The sequence below is a fragment of the Malania oleifera genome, chromosome 4, assembly GCF_029873635.1.
Source record: "Malania oleifera isolate guangnan ecotype guangnan chromosome 4, ASM2987363v1, whole genome shotgun sequence".
NCBI classification, from domain to species: domain Eukaryota; kingdom Viridiplantae; phylum Streptophyta; class Magnoliopsida; order Santalales; family Ximeniaceae; genus Malania; species Malania oleifera.
Genome location: NC_080420.1, coordinates 111,785,258 through 111,810,454, shown reverse-complemented (window position 1 = coordinate 111,810,454; position 25,197 = coordinate 111,785,258). Strand labels below are relative to the sequence as shown.

The 25,197-nt window shown below is 37.1% G+C and overlaps 1 protein-coding gene across 5 annotated transcripts in view; it reads left to right on the top strand.

The window, feature by feature from the left end:
• Positions 1-597: 597 nt before the first annotated feature.
• LOC131154001 (glutathione synthetase, chloroplastic) overlaps positions 598-25,197 on the top strand; it is a 39,339-nt gene continuing 14,739 nt past the window's right edge. Inside the window, exons 1-8 of one of the 5 annotated variants that reach the window (XR_009136299.1) lie at positions 598-1,060; positions 1,640-1,809; positions 14,513-14,588; positions 23,160-23,290; positions 24,224-24,346; positions 24,453-24,621; positions 24,817-24,908; positions 25,013-25,082. Coding sequence is in view for 1 of the 5 variants with exons in the window: in XM_058106454.1 (XP_057962437.1) it covers positions 701-1,060; positions 1,640-1,809; positions 14,513-14,588; positions 23,160-23,290; positions 24,224-24,346; positions 24,453-24,519; positions 24,817-24,908; positions 25,013-25,082 (1,089 nt within the window). In the remaining 4 variants the exon portion in view is untranslated. The remainder of the gene's footprint in view (positions 1,061-1,639; positions 1,810-14,512; positions 14,589-23,159; positions 23,291-24,223; positions 24,347-24,452; positions 24,622-24,816; positions 24,909-25,012; positions 25,083-25,197) is intronic. The other 4 variants (XR_009136302.1, XM_058106454.1, XR_009136300.1 and 1 more) reach the window with 4 other exon arrangements.

The following is a 25,197-nucleotide window of genomic DNA, read 5'->3' as shown; positions in this document are numbered from 1 at the left end:
TGTGTCACAAATAAATTTTCTCACCACAATCTCTTCTTCTCATTGCACTGTCTTAAAATTTTTAGATAAAAATTATTGGTAATTCAATCTTAAATTTAAAACTTTTACGGACATAATGTGAAAACTGAGAAAATGAAAAGTTGCAGGTAAATTTTTTTGATACTTAAGTTAACTTAATTTTAATTTAAATATTGTAATAAAAGAATGAGGAAAAAAATAAATACAAATTGAAAGATTTCATATTTTTCCTCAATTAATAACTAGTCATGGGCATGTATAATATGCTTGCTTTTCGACTTTGGATGAGTATAAGAATGTGGAGTGGAGTGTGTGCAAAAACAAAGTGGTTATTATTACTTATATGTAATAGGTTAAGATTTACATCTACCAAGTTTGATAAAAATTTGTAATAATAAGAATAATTTGTAGAACATAATAGATAAAAAATAAAATAAAAATTATAATATTTTCCTTTAATTAATAGTATAAATATACATATCTATTCAATTATTTATTATTTATAAAAGAATAATTTACATATGTTTTTTAATTAAATTAAATATAATATAATAGTAGCGTCGTAGGCATAGAATATCCATACAATAGGAAAAGCAGAAAACGAAAATCCTCGATTCATTGGCTAAGCTTGTCAAATGTCTTCAAAATTCTCTTTTGGAGATGGTGATTCAAAAAGGGTCAAATGGGTGTTGGCTGTTCGTCATGTTCTGTCTCCCTCTCTTTGCCCACTAATATCCCCTCTGCTCTCGTTCCATTCTCTCCCTGCAAATCAAAATCAAACTCTTCTTTTAATCCCAATATTAACATTTTTCACACCCAAAGCCACAATCTCTCCTCCACAGCCATGACACAGTCCCAGGTTCCCTCTTCATCTTCTCTCAACTGTGTCAGAGTGGGGGAAATCGAGATCCAGGAGGAAAATACCACAAGACCCATTTTTAATCCTTCTAATATTGATCAAGGATTGCTTCAGAGGTTGGTGTATGATTCTTTGGTTTGGAGTTCTCTTCATGGGCTTCTTGTTGGTGACAGAAACGTCCAGGTTGGTGGACGAAGTTGAGAATTTTTTCTTTCTCCCTTTCTCTGTATGATATGTTGAATTTGAACAGATTTGTAAATTGGGTTGGTCTGAATCCATTCTGGGTATTTATAATTCTATTAAGAATATTTTGATTTGAATTTATTGGCGCTACTCTTCTTGGTGCTGGTATCCTGTATCAGTTTCCCAAAAGAATGTGCTTGTGTTCTTATGATTTTGGCATATACAGTGTTATATTGCCTACCGAGGGCTTTGAGCTATATATTTCCTGAATTGACTTAAAGGTTCTTGTATATATGTCTTTCTTACTATCTCAATTGGTTTCTGTACTCCTCTGTCTCTCTCTACTGAAGATCTCTCTCGCTCTTCAGTAGAGAGAGAAAGACATGTCCTTAATAAAAAAAAAATTTTAATTTCAAAAATCAGAATTATAGTGGTTAATTTAAAAATTCAGGCTGGAAATTGTCCCCCACATGATAATGATGTAAATTTCTGAATAGAACTACTTGTTTTGTTCTCTTAAATTTCTGAATAGAACTACTTGTTTTTTTTTCTTTGATATTGAGTTATTTTGTATTGCAGAGATCAGGAACAGTCCCAGGCGTGGGTCTGGTTCATGCTCCAATTACTTTATTGCCTATGTCATTTCCAGAAAGTTATTGGAGGCAAGCATGTGAACTAGCACCCATTTTTAATGAACTCATAGATCGCGTGAGCTTGGATGGAAAATTTCTACAGGACTCGCTATGCAGGTTCTCTCTCTCTCACGCGCGCGCGCGCGCGCACACACACACACACACACATGTATATATATGTTTGACATGTATGCGAACACATTGTACTATATTAGCTTCTTTTTCTTGGGATGGATACCGTTGTTTTCAAGTTTTGTTGTTTATTTTTTTGTTTACAAGGCAAAATCTATGTAACATTTATAACATCTATTGTTAATTCAAGAAAATGTGAAGTTTACTTTGGGCAATAGAAGCATTTTGTTTTGCAAAACAGAAATTCTTTTCTAATTTTTTCCTACTACTAGGCAGTCTGGCTCTGTCTTGTGTTGGCCACAGAAAGAAAATTTTTGTTGAGAACTCTTTACAATCATGTGTACTGCATTGGTTCCACACTTCTATATTTTGGAAAGGATTTCCCCTTTGTAATTTTTGCTATCATTTCTCAAATATGGATGGACTTACTTACTTATGTAATTTTTACTTCTATGCAAACTAAAAAAAATTTAGATTCCACTTTTTCAAATACTATGCTAAACAACCACTTACTTAAAAGGTTTTGTGTCAGGTGATGACTCATGACTCAACAATGTATATCAAGCCTTAACATCCTTGACATGTGCAGCCCTATTGCACATGGAGAGGTGTCATGAGCAAAGCTTGTTCAGGGCATTATGCTTTTCTTTGACCATTTGCCTTGCATGGGATGGGTAACCATCATGTAATTAGTAGTGTAAGTTTTATTCTTTGGGTAGAATAATGCCTTAGTGTAAAGTGGGAGTATGACTCCTTGGTTAGTTTAATGTTTCCAATTTCCAAAGCTAGAATAGCGTAGAAAGCTCTTTAGGGGAGGGTGAGTGTTCATCTATCATTGTAAAACTCACTAGCTTTTGTAAACATGTTTAGCCTATTTGCCTCCTTTGCTAAACACACATTACCTACTGAGGATAGGGCAGGGGATTGGAGGTAGGTGAAAGGGTTGGCAGTGGGAAGAGAGGGAATGGCGATTTCTCATCTTGGTGACATCATTTTCTTTAGATGACCATAGCCCTTCTTTCAAGAGTATTTTGTGTGTTCTCCAAGTTTTGAGAGGGTATCTAGGATTAAAATTAATATGGGGAAGGTGGTTTAGCAGCTATAAATGTGCTTGTTAAGCACTAGTTCAGTAGAAGGGGTTCTCATAATGTGGAATGACTTGGTTGTGGAATTATTAGACCATTCTATTAGTACTTTCTCGGTGTCTTGCCTGTTCAAGACTTTGGATGACAATTTTCTTTGGATTTTCATTTGGGTCTATGGTCTTGGTGAAGGTCTTTCAAGGCATCTCTTTTTGGAATGAGCTTGTGAATTAGTGGATATTAGAGAAAAATAGGAGGCCCTATGGGTTATCAAGGAAGATTTCAATTTTATTTTGTATATCCACAAAAGGAGCGGGAGATCCTCCGAATCTTCTAGCATGTGGGAGTTTCATGACTTCATGAATGATTTTGCCCTCATTGATCTTCCCCTCATTGGAGGCTCATTCATGTGGTCTAACTTTAGGGAGTTCACCTCTCACTCGAGGATTAATAGATTCCTTACTTCATCTTATTAGGAGGAACATTTTCCCAAGGCTACACAATATTTACTCCCTCGGTCCATTTGTGATCACTTTTCCCATCTTATTGGACATGAGAGGAATTAGGTGGTGTCCAACCCACTTCATTTGAGAACATGTGGCCTAATCATGAAGGTTTTGCAATCTGATCTAGATTTGGTGGCATTCCGTGCTGATTGAAGGGGAGGCCAACTATGTGATTGCCTCTAAATTAAAATTATTGAAAGAGAAATTGAAGTGGGGGAACAAAAATTTCTTTGGCAATGTCGACCTAGAGAAGTATGAGATTCTATATGACTTAAAGGAGTTGGATGACCTAGAGATTAGAGGGAGCCTGTCCTTGGGAAAGTCCTTGCCGAGGTCATCACTGCGGAGGAAATATCTTGGAGGCAAAAATATAGGGCCTTATGGTTGAAGGCTAGGGACAGGAATGCTAGTTTTTTCCACTGAGCTGCTATCGCACATTGAAGATACAACTTGATGACACAAATTGAAGTGAAGGGTAAGCTCTTGGTGGAAGGGGCTATTATAAGGAGCTTTTGCAATATTTATAGGAATTTGTATACTGAGTGAGACCTCGCAGGCAAACTGTAAACGGTATTTCCTTAACAAATAAGATCTTTTCCACGGCTCACTTGCTTGAGAGACCCTTCAGGGTAGAGGAAATTGTTTCAGTTCTCAAGAGTTGCAACGGAGACAAAGCCCCAGGTCGTGATGGTTTCAACATGGCTTTCTTTCGAAGGAACTGAGACTCTCTTCAGCAAGATATCAGTGGAGTCTTCAATGACACAGCTCCGGCAAATTTGTGGCTAGTATCAACTCAACCTTCATCTCTTTGATCCCAAAAAGAGCAGGGACATTAGAAATCAAAGATATTCGTTTTATTAGCCTTGTTGGTACCTTGTATAAACTCCTATCTAAGGTTTTTGCTGCCAGGCTCAAATTAGCAATTTCAGAAGTTGTTAGGAAGCACCAACATGCTGTTGTTGCAGGCAGACATATCATGGATGATACCCTTATTGCAATTGAGGTTGTAGACACCTATTTGAAGGGAGGAAATAGGGGTGTAGTCTGCAAATTGGATATGGAAAAAGCTATTTTTTGATAGAAAAATAAATTCATTAGATAAAGAAAGATTGTACAATCAGGAGAGAAGACATCTCCTTAATGAAATCTGTGAATCCCAAGGAAAACCAAAAAAAGAAAAAACAAAAAAAATAAAAGACAACAAAAGGAAATCAACTTGCCCTAAGAAGAGACTGCCAATGGTGCTGGACATCTGAAATACACATCACCTTGAAATTTCCATAGCCCACACACCATAGAAAAGCCATAAAAAGAACCTTTTCCCACACCAACCAATATGGTAACTTTTTCCCTGAAAATATATGCAGGTTACGTTCCTTACACAAGCCCCAAAACACTGCAAATAAAACACAATTTCATAGTGCAACTCATTCCTTCTCCCTCCCAAATCCCACAAAAGAAATTGTCAAGAACTCCTCCACTATTCTTGGACAAACCCATCTTTCTTCAAAGTAATTGAATAACTTGTTCCAAACCTTCCATGCAAAATCACAGTGCAAGAAAAGATGTGAAATAGATTCTGAAAAATCAAGGAAAAGCATACATTAATCAGGAAGGAAAGCCTTTGAAGATCTCCTTATCTGCAACAAGTCATTAGTATTTATCATATTAAGCACAACCAACCAAATAAACACTTTGATTTTAGGGGGGATTTTGACCCTCATATAACCTTCTAAAGTGGAAAGGAGAAATTTGTCCTAACCGAGAACTTATAGAAAAATTTGCAAGACTAAACTCCTGAAGAATCCAATAACCAATATCGACTATCATTTTTGGAAAATACCCTAAAATTATTTAACATAACCAAAAAAGAAGTAACTCAATAGTTTCCCTATCATTCGAGGCTCTCTTGAAGTGAAAATCTCGAGAAGGTAAAGGACCACCCAAGTCTACACTAAAAGAAGAAATGGGATCATTTTGCACTGATCTCAAGGGAAAAAGGTGAGGAAAAGAGGTGAACAGAACAGCATCCCTCATCCATGGGTCTTCCCAAAAACGGATATTACACAACCCCTACGCAAAACAAATTTTGTATGGGGTAAAGAGAGGGTAAATCTGAGAGATAGATTTCCATAGACTTTCTGAAGAAATCTAGAACCCAAATTAGTATCCCATCCATTCTCATCAAGTCCAAACTTACTTTTGATAACTTTATGCCACAATGATGAAACCTCTAGTGGGAATCGCCAGAGCCATTTAGCCAGAAGAGTGGTGTTCTTACACACCAAATCTCCAAGACTCAAACCACCCTCCCTCTTAGTCCTACAAACCACCTCCCAACTCACCAAATGATCCCTAGAACCTGCTCCCCTTGACCAAAGAAAATCTCTCATAATTCTCTTAATCTTACTAGTGACTCCCATTGAATTTTTAAAGATAGAAAGAAAATACAATGGAATTTTAGAAAGATAGGCCTTAATCAGAGTAATCCTCCCTCCCAAAGAAAAAGGGGCTCCCTTCCACCTATCTAAGCGCCTGGACACTCTCTCCACCACTGGATCCCAAAAACTAGATGATCTAGGATTACCTCCTAAAGGAACTCCTAGATAGGACAATGGCCAACCCAAAACCCAACTTCCAAGGCTAATTCTCTGGCACACTCTGCAGGCACATTAATAGATGCAGTACCATTCTTTCCTATATTAATCTTAAGCCTTGAGACCCTTTCAAAAATTTTAAGAAGCCCCAAAATATTAATAAAAGAAGGATTATGATCCTCCGAAAAAAAGATGGTATCATTTGCAAACTGAAGGTGCAATACCATGTTCTCCTCCCTACCCACTTTTAGGTCTTTCACTAAACCTCTATCCATTGCCCTATCAACCAACCAACTCAAAACATCGACCACTAACACAAACAAAAATGGAGAAAGAGGATCTCCTTGTCTAATCCCCTTAGATTTGGGCTCACCATTCACTGTTACCACAAAATTCACATTAGACATACATCCTTTCATCCATCTACACCATCTCTCTCCAAACCCCTTATTCACAAATATCTTATCTATAAAGTTCCAACTCACTTTATCATAAGCATTTTCATAATCCAACTTAAAAAGACTCCCTCTTCCTCCTCCTCCTAATATCCTCAACAATTTCATTCGCAATTAGGATTGCATCCACAATTTGTCTTCCCCTCACAAATGCACTTTGGGCCTTAGAAATAGTCTTACCACGCACCACATTTAACTTCTTAGTTAGTGCTTTGGTGATCATTTTATAAACACTCAAAAGTAAACTAATTAATTTATAATTAGAAATCTTGATAGGTATTTTTATTAGGCACTAAAGTGATTAACGTAGATAATACTCATACTTAAAACCCTATTCCTATAGAATTCATTGAAAACCTTCATCAAGTCATTCTTCACCACAGCCCAACAATCTTGATAAAAAGCTAAATTAAAACAATCTCGGCACAGGAGTTTTATCCCTATCTTTACGGAAAATTGTAGCCCTAACTTCTGCTTTCTCAAAAGGTCTTTTTAACCAAGCTATCCTATCAATAGGCAAAGGATCTTGCTCTAATCCTTCCACCGCCGGTCTACTCTCATCCTCCTTAGTATATAGATTATAAAAAAACTCAGTGATCTCAGAGGCAATTACACTAGAATAAGAGATAATAAGCCCCCTATCCACCCATCTCCCTATTCAAATTCTTTCTCATTTTTCCATTGGCTATCCTATGAAAAAAATTTGGAATTATAGTAGCCATCCCTAACCCATTTAAACTTTGTCTTCTGCCTCCAACTTCTCATTTCCTTAAAGATTAGCTCTTCCAATTCATTTTTTAGAGAATCTTTTTTATCCTCTTCCTCTCTTGAAAGGATCACTCCTCCTTTTCTAACTCTTCCTCGTCTCCTAGAATAATAGACTTTTTAAACCTAATATCTCCAAACACCTCCCTATTCCACACTTTAAGATTTTCTTTCAACCTCTTCAACAAGTCTACCCCCCCCCAAAACCCCTTTCTACATCTCACTCCAAGAATCCCTTACCAAGGTCTGAAAGGAGCGATGCTCTACCCACATATCTTCAAACCTAAACAGGGTGGTGCCCCAAGGCACTTTCCTAGATTCCAACAAGATAGGAAAATGATTAGAAGTGGGTATAGGTAATACTACTTGAGAAAGATTGGGAAACTCCTCCTAGTCATTGGAAAACAAGAACCTATCAGTTATACTAGCCACCTCCCTAGCACCACCTATTGACCACGTAAAACTAGCATTGCTCAAGGGGAGGTCCCTCAACCCACACTCCTTAATTACCAAATCAAACTTTTGCATAAAGGCATTAACCTTGCCACCCCCTTCTTTTCTTAAGGGAACCTGATTGCATTAAAATCACTACCCGTAATTCCACCTAGGCAAGCAATAATAAGGAAACAAAAAGCAGCTTATCCTAAAAATTTCCCCTATGAGCAGGCCAAGAAGGACTTTACACAGGAAATCCACCGTTGATCCTTATCTCTAATGTCAAGAAAAACAGAAAGAGAGAAAAAACCCATTAAGCTGTCCACTTTGGTAATAGACCAAGCCTCCCACAACACTAAAATGCCACCCGCTGAACCTCGAGATGGTACAAAAACCCAATCCTTACGTGAACTAGAATTTTTTGCTTTGTATCCTCAGGAGGATGGGCTTTGGGGAAATTTGGTGTAGTTGGATCAATCAGTGCATATCCACTCCCTCATTTTCAGTGCTCATTAATGGCTACTCCACAGAGTTCTTTAGACCTTCGCATGGTTTGTGACAAGGGGACCCCCTCTCTCCTCTTTTGTTTATCTTGGTTATGGAAGTATTTGAGCCATATGATAGTCAAAGCTGATGAAGGTGGCTTGTTTAAGGGGCTTAATATCAGAAGGAACAATGAAATCTTAGTAGTCTCCCAACTACTATTTGCAGATGATGCTATTATTTTTTGCGAGGACGATTTTGTTTAAATCCTTAACCTTAGATGCTTCCTCCTTCGTTTCAAGGTAGTCACAGGTTATTAAGGTGAATTTGGGTAAGAGCTATTTCATCCCTATGTGGCCTAGTGGTCGTGGACCTTTTCTTGCTAGCATCTTGGGCTGTAATCTTGGGACCTTTCCTATTTCTTACCTACGCCTTCCCCTAGGAGCCAAGTTGAAAGTCTAGGGTGTTTGGGATCCCACAATTGGTAGATTTGAAAGGAAACTGGCTGGCTGGAAACAGAATTATCTCTCCAAGGGTGGCATAGTCACGTTGATCAAAAGCACCTTAGCCAATCTCCCGGTCTACTTTTTCTCTCTACTTTCCATTCGTAGCACAATTTCCAAAAGATTGGAAGGGATTCAAAGAATATTCCTTTGGGAGAATACAAAAGAGGTGTTCAAATATCATCTTGTAAAATGGGGGTTGTCAAACAACCTATGCAAAAGGGAGGGCTTGGCCTTAGATCCCTCCTCACTTTCAACAAGGCTCTCTTAGGAAAATGGTCGTGGAAGTTTATGTCTAAGAAAAAATATTATTGGTGGGAGGTTATTGCCATTAAATATGGTCTTTATCATAACGGTTGGATTTCCAAAGAGGTTGTTGAAGGCTATGGCACAAGTGTTTGGTAATTCATTTGGAGGGGGTGGGAGAATTTCTTCACTCACATCCCACTTCATCGTGGAAAATGGGGAGGATATATTTTTGTGGCATCACATTTGGTGTGGTGAATCCTAGCTTAGCTCTTCATTCCCTGCCATCTATAGGCTTGCTTGCGATAAAAGTGCCCTCATATGCCATCACTGAGAAAGCATTAATCTGAAAAAGCATTAACAATGGGACCTTCTTGAATGTTCCCTTGATCAAGAATGTTTATGACTGGGAGATTGATACTCTTATAAATTTCTAACCTGCCTTAATAATGTTTAGAGCCAGGCCTCTTCCAATAAGTCCGTTTGGACCCTGAGCAAGGAGGGTATTTTCACCAGCAAGTCTTATTATAATCACCTTAGCAGGTTGGTGCAATGCGTGAACAATTTTCCTTGGAAGCTTGTTTGGAAAATAGAAGCCCTTTTGAGAGTTACATTTTTTTATCTAGGAGGCTGCACTGAGGAAGATCCTTACCTTAGATATTCTTTAAAAAAAGGGCTCGACTATGGTCAATAGGTGTTATTTGTGCCTTGAAGAAGCGAAATCTGTGAACTGCATCTTTCTCCACTGATCTTGGACTAGGAATCTTTAGAGCTTAGCCATTTCCATGGTCAAGCAGAAATGGGTCATGGCAGTTTTCGTTGAGGATGAGATTTGGGCTTGGAAGGGTTCCGCTCCAACAGGTCCCAAAGGAAGGTCCTTTCCCTTATCCCCCTTGCAATTTTTTTCTTCTTTGGAAAGAAAGGAATTGGAGGGTTTTTGAGGGGAAGGTTTCTTCTACAGTTTGTCTTGGATGGCTGGATGTTTATGATCTCTAGTTGGCATAATGGATGCCTAGGAGGGACTTGTGTGTAATTCTTGATTTCTTTGATGTACTTCTTTGACTGGTGTTATTTTTGTTTTTTTTTTAAGAATGTTCTCTCTGCACAGTTAGGCATCCCCTTGATGCCCTATTTTTTGTAATAAAATTCTCTTTTATATGTTGAAGTGTACTTCTTGAGTGCACTAGTGAGTGGTCCTTAGATAGGGTTTCTTGGATTAGCTTAGCCTTTGACTTATTTAGGGGTCCCCCTTTGGGGGAAATATCAAATTTGTGGATTTTTGGAATCCAGTAGTGGAAAGGGTGGTGAAGCATTTAGATGATTGGAAGGGGGCTCTTTTCTTTCTTGGGTGCAGAATCACTTTTATTCAAGCTTGTTTGTCTAGTATCCTCTTGCATTACTTGTCTATTTTTAATATTCCAATGGGGATTGCTAGTAAGATTGAGAGAATTATGAGAGATATCTTGTGGTTTGGAATCAGGGGTCATAGGGATAATTTAGTAAGTTGGGAAGAGGTTTGTAGGTCTAAATTGGAGGGTGGGCTGGGTCTTGTAAAGTTGGTGTCTAAAAACACCACTCCTTTAGCTAAATAGTTATTCTGTTTTTCCTTAAAAGATTCTTCCCTTTGGCATAGAGTTATTAGAAGTAAGTTTGGTTGAGTGTGAATAGTTGGGATCCCAATGTTAGTTTGATATGTTCTTCGGAGAGCCTATGGAGATCTATCTCTCAAATTTATCCCTTATTCACTCCACACACTAAATTTGTGGTGGGTAGGGGTTCTTGGATTTATTTTTGGAATGACCTGTGGTTGGGGATGGTGTCTTATCCACATATTTTCCTTGTTTCTTCCAATTGAGTTCAGGGCAAAATAGTGTTACGTCTTTCCTTATTGATTATTCGATTAGTCCTTTGGTTTCTTGGAATTTTCATTTCAGGAGATCTATTAATGATAGAGAGTCGGCGGAGTTATCTTCTTTGTTGACTATATTGAATAATTGTCTCTTTCCTCAGGAAGGGATGTTTGTTATTGGTCTTTGGATCATTTGGAGGTTTATTCTTGTTAATCATTTTATGAGTTCTTGACCAGTTCAAATTCTTTTTTTCCTCTATATTTTTTTTTTGGAAGGCAATAGGGAACTTAAAAAATTATGGCTTTTATTTGGTTCGTTTTGGTTAATGAAATCAATACCAATAACTTGTTGCATATCAGGAGACCTTTGAAGGCTCTTTCTCCAGATGTTTGCGTGCTCTGCTATAAAGATTCGGAGACAACATTTCATCTTTTTTTTTGCACTGCTATTTTGCTTGGAGGATTTGGAATAAGTTATTTGGTGTTTTGGTAGAAAGTTGGGCTTGTCCTGTATTGTGGAGTTTGTGGGTTTTTGGGGAAGAAGAATAGGGTGCATTGTGGAAATGTGGTATTTTTGCAGTGTTGTAGGGGTTATGGTTGGAGTGTAATGCATGGGTCTTTTTGGGGGAAAAAATTGAAGTGGCAACTGGTCTGGGAAAAGTTTCACTTCTTAGTCTCTTTGTGATGTGTTGGGTTTGGGTTTTTCCGGAGAATAAGCTTTCCTGAAGTTTGGCGAGATTAAAGGAATCTTTTGACATGATTTTTCCTTCTCTATCTTTGTTGTTTTTTTATTTTTTTTCTTTCTAGTTTGTTCCAAATTTTTTCCAAAAGATGTCTTGTTCTCCTTTTTGTAAATTTTTCTCCAATTAATGAAATCTCTTCTTTTGCTATATATATATATATATATATACACATATATATAATGTAGAGGTCAATGACATGTGGTGGCTAAGGAGATGAACAAACAATTGAGGCAAGTTTGGCGATTGTGGAGAATCTATCAAAATGTTCCAAACTGTACACCTAAGTATAACTCTTAGCAATAAGGTGGACCTTCAAATGAGCCACGAAACTATCTGGATTTATTTTCACAGTATACAGCTAGCAACAACCAACAATAGACTTATTAGGAGGAAGAGGAACCAATTCCTAAGTATCATTATCATGTAAAGCATGCATCTCTTGAACTATTGCAGTGCACCTAGAATGGAATAGGATTTCAGAAACAGATTTTTGAAAAACAACATAAAACAGAGTATTAAAAAAACAATAATATAAGGGTGACAAGAAATCATAGCAAACAAGATTATAGATTGGATGTGTGTACAAGTGCGTTTACCTTTCCAAACAGCAATAGGGAGATCAATATCTTGGGAAATAGGATCCTCAGACGAGGAATCAAAGGCACAGAAGTAGAAGCTAGAGGAGGCTCTACTTCCTTGAGTCACTGTTGTGTGTACACCTGTAAATTAGGATGATCCAAGCCACGAGAAGGACTCAAACTGGATGGAAGACAGATGAAGACTGGGGTAAGATAATAGGTTAGGATATGAGAGGCTAGGTAGAGAAATGGACTCATAAAGGTTAGGACTCAGGAAATCATAATAGTGTGGTGTAGACTCAAAGAAAGTAACATTTTAGACAAATAATCATACCCCTTTTGAGTACAAGAGTAGCCCCAAAAGATACACTTCATAGCATGAGGATTCAACTTATCCATTCTTGGATATAATTGAACAAAGGATACATGACCAAATATAAGAGGAAGCGAGAACAAAGGAGCCTTTGGAAAGATAGTTGAATATGGGATTTTACCAACATGGACAAAGTATGACATTTTATTGATGAGAGAACAGGAAATAAGCATGACATTACCTCTAAAATACTTTGTGGACATTCATTTGACATAATAGGGTATGAGCGACTTCGAGAATATGTTTGTCTCCATTTTTTCATGGAGTGTGGGCACAAGATAACTGATGGATCATACTAGAGTTAGTCTTATAGGTAGTGAATTGGACGCTGAAGTACTCCTTAGCATTATCACTATAAATTATGGGGATTGGTACTTAAGAGAGTCCTTATTTGGAAATAGACAGCTTGAGAGTTGTTAAATATTTCATGGAGTACGACCAAGTTATCCTGAAGTAGTCATTGACAAATGTAACAAAGTATTAGAACCCTAACTTTGATATGACATGACTAGGACGACCCATTTATTGTCTTGAGAATGAAAGGGAACATGATGGTGATTTTCTAATCGACAAGATTCACTCTCAAGATTAGACATAGAACTCAAAGTAGGAGCTAGCTATTTAACTTGTTCAATGAAGCAAGTGATAGTGGATTTGAAGTGGTGTAGCTGTAGCATTGCAGGCAATAGGAGGAGAAAGTGACTCAAAGTAGTAAAAAAAACGTCCATGGGCCTCATCCTCTTCCTTATCTTCAAATCCTGAATAATGACAGAATCAGGAAAGAAGGTCACATAATGTTTTAATGACTTTGTAATCGTACTAATAGACATAAGATTGAAGGGGGATTTGGGTATGTACAAAACAGAAGAAAGAGAGATTGAGGGAGTAGGATTTACTGTTCCTATCCCCTTCCTGTATCAGTGGCCCCATAGTAAATTTTTAGTATGCTGGAGGGAAGAAAAGAAATTGGTTATTATGCCTGGTGGCAGAATTGATAACCAAGGACTAGCAGGAGAGATGCCAAATGTGGATTACCTTTTTTATCAAAATATGCAGTGTGTATGATTTCTCGCTGGTGAGATATCAAGGCTTTGGAAAGATCATTAAAGGAAGAGCTACATGGACAGGTGCGGTCTTTGTTTTATGTGGACCCTTTGGATTGAGGCGAATGCTAGAATTTTTGGAGTTTGAACAAATACTCCTTATTTGTTGTGGGATAGAGTAGTTTCTTTTGTGTTCATTTTGGGTCATTCTTTTGGGGTTTTTTGGGGGATGTTGCTGTCTGATCTTCAATGCAGGGCAGGACTACTGGAATTGTTTTAGTTGTTTTTTGGAGGGTGTCTTCTCCACATATTGTACTTCTGTCTCTTTTAATGAATTTTTCAGATCCAAAAAAATAAGTTTGTGGAAGCAAAAGCTAACTGAGATTTTTCAAGCATGCAAAATGAAAACTATTGATTGGATCGTGAAGAGTAATCATGCTTCCAGTTGTAGACACCATGGAATAATTGAACTCTATAATATCAGTTTCATATAATTCGTTGGGTATATTTTTGGTTCACAGTTAATAGATAGCCCTAATACCCTAAAAAACTTCGAATTGGTACAAACCATTCCAAAACAAGGTATTTTTTTTTTCAATTTGGAACAATAAATTTAGCTATCTAAACTTTAAACTGAATGCTTTCCATAAAGTGAAGCATTATTGCATTATATTCTGTTTCATCATTATTAAAATACTTTATCAAAGGAAAGTGTTTAGGACATCTTCTCTTAAACATAAATACCAGTGCACATTCTTCTGTTTTGTATCTATATAAGTATGCCTGGACCAAGTATATTGCGTTTAAGAACATTCGGATACTGCAACCTAGTTGCTGTTCTGCAGATCATAATAATCTGCATCCATAGTAAAATTGTTAAGGTTCTTGTCCTCATTTCTTTCTGACCAGTTTCATTAGATCATTGTGTGTGTCTGTTTGTTTTTCTTATAATCTGGTTTGTTTTTTTCTGTCATTCTGAGATTGATGGCATCACTAGGATGATGTTAATATTCTATTTCTTGGATTGCAGAGCTAAAAAAGTGGATGATTTCACTTCTCGACTCTTGGACATACACTCCAAGATGCTAGATATCAATAAAAAAGAGGTAGGTGTGTATTTTAGGGACTTTCAACAAATCAAGTTGGTATGGAAACTGTTCAAATTATTTTCAAAATTTTTTTTGTACGATTCAAAAGCACCTATTAGACTGCAGTGAACCTTCAAGGTGGTTAGAAACCACTTTGAAATGTGTTGAGAAGAAAAATAAATGCATCCAAACCTCCTAGGATTTTGAAATATTGTTGCTTCTCCAAGATTTTTATGTCGACAAATTTAGCCTCTGTTGTGTGCAAAAGATGGTACAACAACAACAACCAACCTTAAATCCCACTATCTAGGATTGGTTATATGAATCCTTTTTTGCCAATTCATAGGATTGAGGGCGTTTTATTCAACTAACTTAAGAGCTATTAAATCCTTCCTCACTACCTCATTCCAAGTTAATTTAGGTCTGCCTCTTCTACTACCATTAACAGTATCCAACTCGCTCCTCCTCATTGATGCCCTACTTGGCTTGCGTTTGCCCAACCATCTAAGTTGCCCCTCCCTTATCATATCTTCTGCAAGGTTTTAAATTTTGATTTCGACTCAAATTTCGAAACTCCAAAAGCATGGAAATTTCGACGAAAATTTCAATTTCGATTTGAAAAAATAGCGGAAATTAGTAGTAAAACATGGAATTCTTTGTGAAACTTTAGAAATGGTTAACAAACATAATAATATAAGTTTAACATAATAATATAAGTTTTAGGACTAATATATAACTAATTAAATTCATCTATGTTTTGTATGAGATGGAAAAGTTGTAAAACAGTATGTATATCAAACATATTTGTGAGATAATGTACATTAAACATATTTAGTTAATACATATGAAATTCATAAATCATTTAAATATTATTTATTATACAAATAATGATAATTTAGACATGAATGGTTAAATAAAATGTTACTATAAGTTTATTTTTTCATATAATTTCAAATGCACTTGTAATAATCTTTTGTTTCGATAAAATAAATGAAAAGAGAAATTTCACTTCACTCATAAATCTCTCATCTGAATTCCGACAAAATTTCATTGTATAGTTGAAATTTCGACAAGTTTAAATTTCGGATGATTTGTTGAGATTTTGATGGAAATTATGTAAGACGAAAATCAACTGCCATTTTGATTTCGAGGGTAACAGAAATAAGAAATTTCGTGGAAATTTAAGACCATGATCTTCTGTGGGTGTTATAAGTTAGGGATGTAGAATTTTGTGACCCTAACACATGGTTTTGGTAAATGATTTCAACTTGGAGGAATGGTCAATTAACTTGGATGTAACTATGCGATTGTCATGGGGATGATTTTAGTATGTCACTATGATGTCGGTTGGTTTGGATAGTATTGATGGTGCTGCTCTCGAATCTAAGATGTCTAATCATTAGATCTCTGGTGGTTACTCTTATGACAATGAGAATACCTCGGAGACATGACTTTTGGAGAAACACTAGGTGAGCAGCCTACCTCTCTTAGTATCTTTGTATTGGGTACTAAGTGAGCACCTTGAGGAGCCCTTAAAAGGCGGGATCTTGACATCCTCGAGGGGTGTCCAGGGCGTCCATGTGGGGTTGGGAGCCCCATGGACGATCCATTTGAGGATGAGATTGTGTGGTACTCTTAGTTTGAAGGTTTGGGTGTTTGCCGTTCTTGGTCGTTAGCTGTATAGTTGGGCGGTGTCATCCTAGACCTTGGTTGTACTATGGGGATGAGAGTTACCCTCAGTACTGGTAAAACGTGAATTTGAGTTCCTCAGTGATGACCTTAGTTGGTTCAAAAGCTGTTGGGCCATGAGACTTGACTCTTGGGTTAGACACTTGAGTGTTTCCTTAAATAAGGATGAGTATGATTGGGTTGGACTTGCTGTATTGCCGTCGCACGGGCGTGACTACTTGACACTTTAGGCAATCTTGGCAAGGGTGATTCCTTTTGGCCTTTGAGATCTCCACATCCATGACACTATACGTAATTTATTGTGAATATGTTCATTCTTGAATTTATTCTTTAATATTATACCACTCATCTGCCTTAGTATTCACATTTTTCCAACTTTAACTTTTGAATATGTTGTTTCTCAGTTTCTAGGCATTTTGATCCTTATAGCATGGCTAGTTTCATAGCCATCTTGCAGAGCTTTCCTTTTAATTTTAAAGGTATTTATGACCACATAGCACACCCAAAGCATCCCTCCATTTTACTAACCTTGCTTTAACTCTATGTAGTACATCCTTTTCTATTTCTCTTTCCACTTGCTTAATAGATCCAAGATATCAAAATCTACTAGTGCTGTTGATTTCTTGATTATCAAATTTAATCTTATTGTCAACATTCCTAAAAAAGTTGCTGAAATTACGTTTCATATATTTTGTCTTATTTCTACTTATCCTAAAACCTCTAGATTCTAAAGTTGTTCTCCAAAGTTCTAACTTAGATTCTACCCCACTCCTATTCTCATCAATCAAAACAATATTGTTTGTAAACAACATACACTTTGGGATCTCATTCTGTATATTCTTCGTGAGTTCATTAATCACTAAAGCAAATATTTAGGGGCTCAAAATTGAACTTTGATGTACACTTGTTGTGATTGGGAATTATTTACACTCCTGAAGTTCTAATGCTAGTCGTTACTCTATCATACGTATCCTTAATAGCATTAGTATACCTACTTCTTGCTCCCTTCTTTTCTAAAACCCACCAAAGAACCTCCTTAGATACTCTATCATATGCTTTTTCTAAGTCAATAAAAACCGCATGCAAGTCCCTCTTCTTTTCCCTAAACTTTTCTAATGTCTTAGAAGGTAATTAGTTTTTGTCAGTGATCTCTGCGATATAAAACCAAATTGATTCTTTGAGGCCCTCGTTTCTATTCATATACTTCGTTCAATTATCTTTTTCCCACAATTTCTTCATGACTCATAAGTTTAATTCCGTGATAGTTATTACAATTTTGAAGATCACCTATGTGCCAGAAGATGGTGATCTTAATTAATTAAAAGAACATTTTACCTTAATTTGAAAATAATCATTTTACAGTAATAAGTTGATTAGTGCAAACTATACTAGAATCAGAGGTAAAGATGATTTCAAGGTAGGGTTTCTTGACAAGGAAGGTCTTAGATACAATAAAAAACTCAAGAAAAGAGTGCATATTTTAAACTAGACGAAATTCAATAATTTGAAATGCTTTAGAGAAAGAAAATTTGATTTCTAATAAACATGTTCAACTTAAAAATTAAATATGAAATGTGGAAACAATCATATGTAGATAAGCAATCGTAAATTTTAACGAGTTATGAAAAAAGAGAACCAATTTAATAGTGGTGCAGTCAATCTATGACATATGCCCACTTCCTGAAGCTTGCTTGGGCATTCTACCATCAAACCAATATTTTACTTGTGCTTTTACTCACGATCTCATCTAACCAATAATGGGGTGAACAATCCACAAATGTGAGAAGGGGGAGGTTCCACCTCATGCTCATACTTCCGAAGCTCCACTGCATGCTTTTGGCAAGGGAACGTTTATGATCAGCAGCCTATGGGGGCATAAACACTGCAAATAAATCTATATGGGAGCTCTTGGAAATGCAGGAGGTTGTCTTGTTTTGTGGATGGGTGATATTGTGCATATGCTAGAACACACAATTAATACCTTCTCAGCATCTTGCCTTTTCAGGAGCTTGGATGAGAACTTCACAGGGATTTTTGTAGGAACTTATGGTCCAGGGGAAGGACCTTCCAGCAGTTGCTGTGGAAGGAGCTTTTAGAGATCAAAGAAAGATGGGATATCCCTTGGGTCATTGGGAGAGACTTCTACATGGCCTTTTATCTTTACGAAAGAAGCTTTACAAAAGAAATGTGGAACTTCAGTGAACATTGTGGAGGATTTCCTTCATCTTATTAACTTAAATTCCGTCATTGATCTTTGTCTTTTGGGTGGTTGTTTCACTAGGTCTAATTCTTGAGAGACCCCCTCACATTTGAGGATTGATAGGTTTTAATGTCAGCAAGATGAGAAGGGCATTTCCCCAAGGTGACCCAGAAACTTCTTCCAAGGCATCTTGGATCACTTCCCCATTGTTCTAGACACGGGAGGAATTAAATAGAGACCAATTTACTTCTAGTTTGAAAACATGTGGCTCAAGCATGAGGTTTGGCGGTCATATCTGGCTGTGGTGGTCTTTGCTACATTTTGAAGTGCAAGTGAGCTATGTGGCTGCTTCTAGACTGAAGGGACTGAAGGAAAATCTGAAATGGTAGAATAGGAGCATGTTTGGCAATAGTCATTTGTAAAAGGATGCAACCCTTTGTAGTCTCAAGGAGCTGGACAACAAAAAATTAGTCCAAGGCCTGATAAAGCAGAAAGGCTGTGATGCAGGACAACGTTGTAGAATTGCTGCCAAGGGAGAAATTAGAAGAAATTGAGAGAAGCGGAGGGAAAGCACCAGAAGAAGGAAGAAGGAAGTAAGGAAGAAGATGGGGATACAAGTGGTGAAAACAAAACACGTCAATTCTCAATTCAAATCAAACAATAACCACCTCGCACATGGCTTTCATGCACTATATATAAGAAAGCCTTTGATACAAGATGCACATACACCCCTAAAGATACATGAAATTACAAATCCCTAAAATACACGAATAATACAAACAAGCCCCCAAAACACATAATCCTACTACAAGAAAACTACACACACATTATAAACTACTAATTAACTAAACACATTTTCGTTTAGGACCTAACAATCCATTTGACCCTATTCTTTAAAATTGGCAGCCAAATTGGGTCAAAATGATCCATCCACATACTACCTTCCCATCCTATATCAATTCCCTCCTTCCGAAAAGACCAACTCAACTTCGTCGAGTTGGGTAAAGCACCAAGGAGTCCTTCACCATGAATAGAATTATCTTGCTTCATAAGAAAGGAACCAGCAGTACACTTCAATTTGGTGAGTGGAAGAACTCGAGATGAAATCAACTTATACTTCTTCTTGTCAATGGAAGGGAATAAGAATTTTCCATAGGCATCATGCTTAACCCTCCTCTCAAATAATCGTAAATAACTCAAAAAGGTTATGATAGATCTTGAGAGGAAGGATATCACATTGAATTGTCTCCACAATTGAACTAATCTTGAAGGTAAGCAAGCAATAGTTATGGACCTTCAAGTTGATTCTTCACCCAAGAAATTTTCTATGGATTGGGATGAGGTTTAACTTTCAAATTTAATTTCTTCACAAACTACATTTATGCAACTACCAAGACCGAGGTACAAAACTGCTTATGACAAATCACTTGAGTCTGTAAGATGCTAGTTCATCTGCAATATTCTTTTTCTTCAACCCTGAGGGAAGAGAGCATAGGTTGGAGTAATAACAGATTTTCTCGTTGGATCATCATCTAAGTCACTTGAGAATTAAGATTTCCGTTAAGCCTTGCAGACTAATTCCTTTACTTATATATTAGTAAGCTCCTCTAAAAATTGTTTCAGCTTCAACTACTTGAGTGCCATCATCATTATAATCTTATCTGCAACAGTGATGACTTGGTTTGGAAATTGTGCAGCTCGGTACCCAATACCTTGACATTTGAAGCACTTGATTGATAGTTGAACCTTAAAAAAGTTGTTTTGGAATGCTCAGGGTTCCTCCAAGGGGTATAGTCTGAATCCCTTTACCCAATTGCTCAGCTGATTTCTCTTGCACAACTCAGCTGACTTAGAGCCTGAAACATCAGATTTCCTACCCAAATCACCATCTCTTTGTTAGCCTTGGTAACACCAGCCTCTTGTCCCTTTGTAGAACCAAAATCCAGCCTCTTTTACACTTAAAAAAACTTTTCCATCTTTTTCTCCAAAAGTCTTTATTGGAACCAAGCTATCAACGTTTTGAATTTGCTCTGCAGTTTGATCTGTTCCACATTTTCTTGGGGAGCTGAAGAGAGGCTTCAGACTTCGCTTACAAATGGGTGAAGATCCTTCTTCCCTTGAGAATTGAGGCTTGGGCGCTGGGCTTGCCTAATAAAATCCACGAGTTGATTGGTCCAATCGCCCTTTTCCTTATGATGGGTAGGTGTAACAGCCTTAAGCCCAACTCCAGTGAGGTATTGTCCACTTTGGTCCACTGGCCTCACGGGTTCTCCTTTAAAAGGTGCCTCATATTGCTGGAGCCCAAACCATCCTTACAAACCCAAGATTTCCCTAGTACACAGCCGATGTGGGATTGACATTCTCCCCCGTCCAAAATCTAACACCCTCCTCAAAGCTCCTTGTGTATGGGCTTACTTGATAGTATCCCTAGGGTAGCTCTGATACCAAATGTAATGGTTTTGGGCCCAACTCTGGGGAGGCATTGTTTGCTTTGACCATCTGGCCTCACGAGTTTGTCCTGTAAAAGGCGCCTCATATAGTTGGAGCCCAAACCATCCTTTTAAGTCCAAGATTTCCCTCGTACACATCTGATGTCTGTGACAGTAGGGGCATACAAATTTACCAAAAAACCAAAAACCGGCTTGAAACCAAACTGAAATAAGTTTCGGCTTGGTTTTTTAGTTATAGGTTTTAGTTCCTCTTGAAAATAAAAAATTCAGTTTTGGTATTGGGTTCAAAACCAAACCAAAAAACCTAATATCTTAATGAATTAATATATAAGTTCTATAATGTATTTTTACACTGTCATAAATTATGAATTAATATAAATATATCTATTACCAATTTTTTCATAATATTTCTCTATTTGTACTAAATTATTACATTTTCATATTCTCAGCTTTTCTTTGAAATTCTAATTCAAGTTGAAGCCTGGAAGATGAATGAAAGAGGGAAATGGTGATATTTATTAGAGGTGGGGAGCCTTCTTGCCCTCATGGATTTTGGATGTGGGGCAAAATGAGTACAAGAGTCAACTGCCCAAGTCATTGCTCCCCATCCATTCCTAGATCCTAGTCACACATTGGATACAATTGAAATGTTCAAGCCCTCTCTTCTTATAAACATTGGCTGCCCTCATCTGCTTTTGCCATTGCCTGGTTGGGCCTGCATGCATGAGTGCGCCTGGCCTACATGTGACTCCCTGAGGTTCAGGTTGAGTGCTGTAAAGATTAAATGTTTCTGTGAAGTTTAGGTTGAGTCCTGAGAAGATTAAATGTTAAGTTTTGGGGGTGGTCAATAAATATTGGTTTATTATCTGAATGAAACCGTAGAACTTCCAAGTGCCAGCCCATTTGGTAAAAGAATCGTCGGTTTTGGTTTGGTGTTGGCTCAGAATTTTAGAAAATTGATTATTGCGGTTGGATGTTCAGTATTGATTAAAACTGAACCACATTGAACCGAACTCACTGTAATGCTGGGCTTGTTAAAGACCTGACCCTTCAGTGAAAGACCCATATGAGGCAAGCCGTCCTTATCATCCAAATAGAGCCCAGAACAATATGGGCCTGTTCATTAAGTGACCCATTTTATTTAAAATAATAATCTGAAAACAATGTAGTCAATGACATATGCTCAACTTATGCATGAAGTAAATAGGTATCACATGTGGAGAGAATAAATTGAGAATAATAGATGAGAAGTTGGAGTGAAATAACTAAGGGTGGTATCCATGGTTTAAAGAACCGGGCCGGACTGACCAGTCCAGCCGGGTCAGACCTGAACTGGTCACTTTCCCAGTCTGGGTGATTTCCCAACCAGTTTTGACAAAAGACCAGAGTTCCTGGTCAAATTTTGGGGACTTGGTGTAACTCGGTCAAGCCCAGCTAGTCGCGCAGGTTGACTCGGGTGCTCACTTGTCTAGGGGGAAAAAGCTTGCAAATTTTGCACACCACTGACATTGAACCTAGGACCTCTTGAAAGGGTGGAGAGAATCTTTGCCAGCTCACAGACAGTAGGGGATGATTGTTTTCTCAATGAAAAAAATATATAATGACTTATTCCATATCCAAATATATAATACATTAAATGCATATAAATATGTATAAAATAAGACCAAATTTTAAACTTTTTTATCTTAAATAAATTCTCAATTGGAATCAAACAACTTACTCTTATTCAATATTCTATAAATTAAAGCAAATCTTTAACTCTTCAACGATTTATAAAATTTTGTTAAGACTTCTAAAAATAATTATCATTATACATATAACTCTAAAATTACCGGTTTGACGTGCCAGTTCAACCGGTCTGACCGACCCAGTGGCTTCACCTGGTTGGTCAACGGTCTGTGTTTTAAAACTATGGGGGCGCCTACACTGTGTGCATGCATAAAAAGTTGCTCAAGGTACAAACCTGCAAACCTGATACACAGTTCAAGGTGCGGTGCAATAAAACAAACTCCTAGCTTACTCAAACCAATGATCAAGCTAACAAATTGCAAACTATACTTTCTTAAATGTCCAAATTATAAAATAAATTGAAAACAATATTTTATCATCAAAATATTTTGTTGGGTCTGCAGTATTAAACTTATCCACTTCAGTCAGATTAGTAATAGTAACATGTTGGCATAAAGTGGAATTTCAAATTGGGTTCTACGGTAACGAAGATACTAATGAATGTTTCAATTACTAATGCAGGAAATACGCTTGGGCTTACATCGCTCTGATTATATGCTTGACCAACAGACTAAATTGCTTCTTCAAATAGAGCTCAACACTATTTCATCTTCATTTCCTGGGCTGGGTTGTCTTGTCAGTGAGCTCCACAGGTTAAGTAAATTTTCAGCAACTCAGTGCTGGTGCTTATATTCCTAGTTTTTTCATTTTTCATGCAAAATTGTATTAGATTCTTCGAAAATTTATAAAAATTTTTAGAAAGTATTCTGTTATATTTAATTTTGACCACCAACTGCTGTATAGCCTTGTCCATTAACTGGTGTATAGCCTTGTTATAGTTGTTAAAGAGCAAACAGATAAGTTGATTTATTTTTAAATTTGTTGCATTTTTCTCCAAGTTTGGTTGATCAGCCTACAAACTATGAACCCTCGTTGCAAACAATAATTGCTAGAAGCATTTGCACTGAATCCTCACTATACGAGTGGTCATGGTGAACTCTGTAGGTGGATATTTTCTCTCAGATATTAGTATTATGCTATAATTGGATTTGTTGTTATGCATAATGGTGCAAATTGTTTCAGCCTAGTCTGGTTGATTCTCACCCTTCAAGCTTCAAATCCGTTAGTTTTGTTTTTTGGGTCAGAATTCTGGTTATTCAAGCATGTCTAATATTTATGTTAGCCATATAATGAATAGGCAGTACAGAATTTTCCCTTCCCATTTTGGTCATCCATTTTGATCTGTTCAAAATTTTTCTGAGAACTTGGAAGTGTGGGTTGAGGGTTCACACAGTGGTTCCTTCCATAGGCTCCACCACTGTGTTTCTGCCCTCTCTCTTTGCCACCATATCTCCCAGTAATTATCCCTGGCTGACAGATCCTACAGTGTATTGCTACCATGCGCGCTGAATCACCCCTCTATCATCAATTTTTTTCTGGCCTATTGCGTTTGTACTATTCAAATGGACCACAAGACTACAATTTTACTATTCTTATCCAAGTAAAGATTGCTGTAAACATCATAAAAAGGTTAGATATTGTACATTTGTGAAGAATTATTTATCTATTAGCTAATCACCATGCAGAAATTTGCTGAATCAGTATAAAGAATACCTTGGATTGGATTTCAATAGAGTCCCTGGCAACACTACTGCCAGTAGATTTGCAGAGGCCTTGGCTAAAGCTTGGAATGAATATAATAACCATAGGTTCGAGTAAAACACATGGATCATAGTTTGCTTTCTTGCTATTTTTTCTGCTGTTATATTTTGCACTGAGTCATTCTAAATGTTTCTAGTTTTAATGTTTATGCAGGGCTGCAGTCATGGTTGTTGTTCAATCTGAAGAACACAACATGTATGACCAACACTGGCTTTCTGCTGTGCTAAAGGATAGATATCCTGAATTTATCTGTTTAAATGGCCACATTTGTGAAAGATGTAATTGTATTTCTGAGAATGGAAACATTGATACACAGCTGCATGCATGGTTCAGATAACTTCAATGACTTCTTTCTGTTCCAGCTGTTTTTTCTTGATAGAGAATCTGAGGAAGCTTCTTATACCACTCCCAAATTTTAGTTACAAGATTTAACCCCTAAATAGTAGATGTGTAGAAGGCATTATTTTTCATATAATATTTAGCAGCTTCATAGTCTCCTTAGATGTATGTTCCTCAGCTTAATAATACACATGGTGTGAAGAGTATCCGGAAAACAATGGCAGAAATTGATGCAGAGGGGAAGCTTTTACCAGATGGAACACTTATATTGTATGTAGATTTATGTGATGAAAGTTAATTTTGGTTATCTACCGTAACGGTTTTACATTTTTCTATTTCTAACTCATCGTTTGAAATTTTTTTTGTACTTGTAGAGATGGCCAAGTAGTTGCAGTCATTTATTTTAGGGCTGGCTATGCCCCAACTGATTATCCTTCAGAATCAGTAAGAAACCCTGCTTCGTTGTCCCTGTACTTGAAGCCATAAGCAGAAATATCTACTTTCCCTTAAAAATTTGTTGTTTATTTGTAGGAAGCTGGTTGTAAGGTGCCAGTGGCAC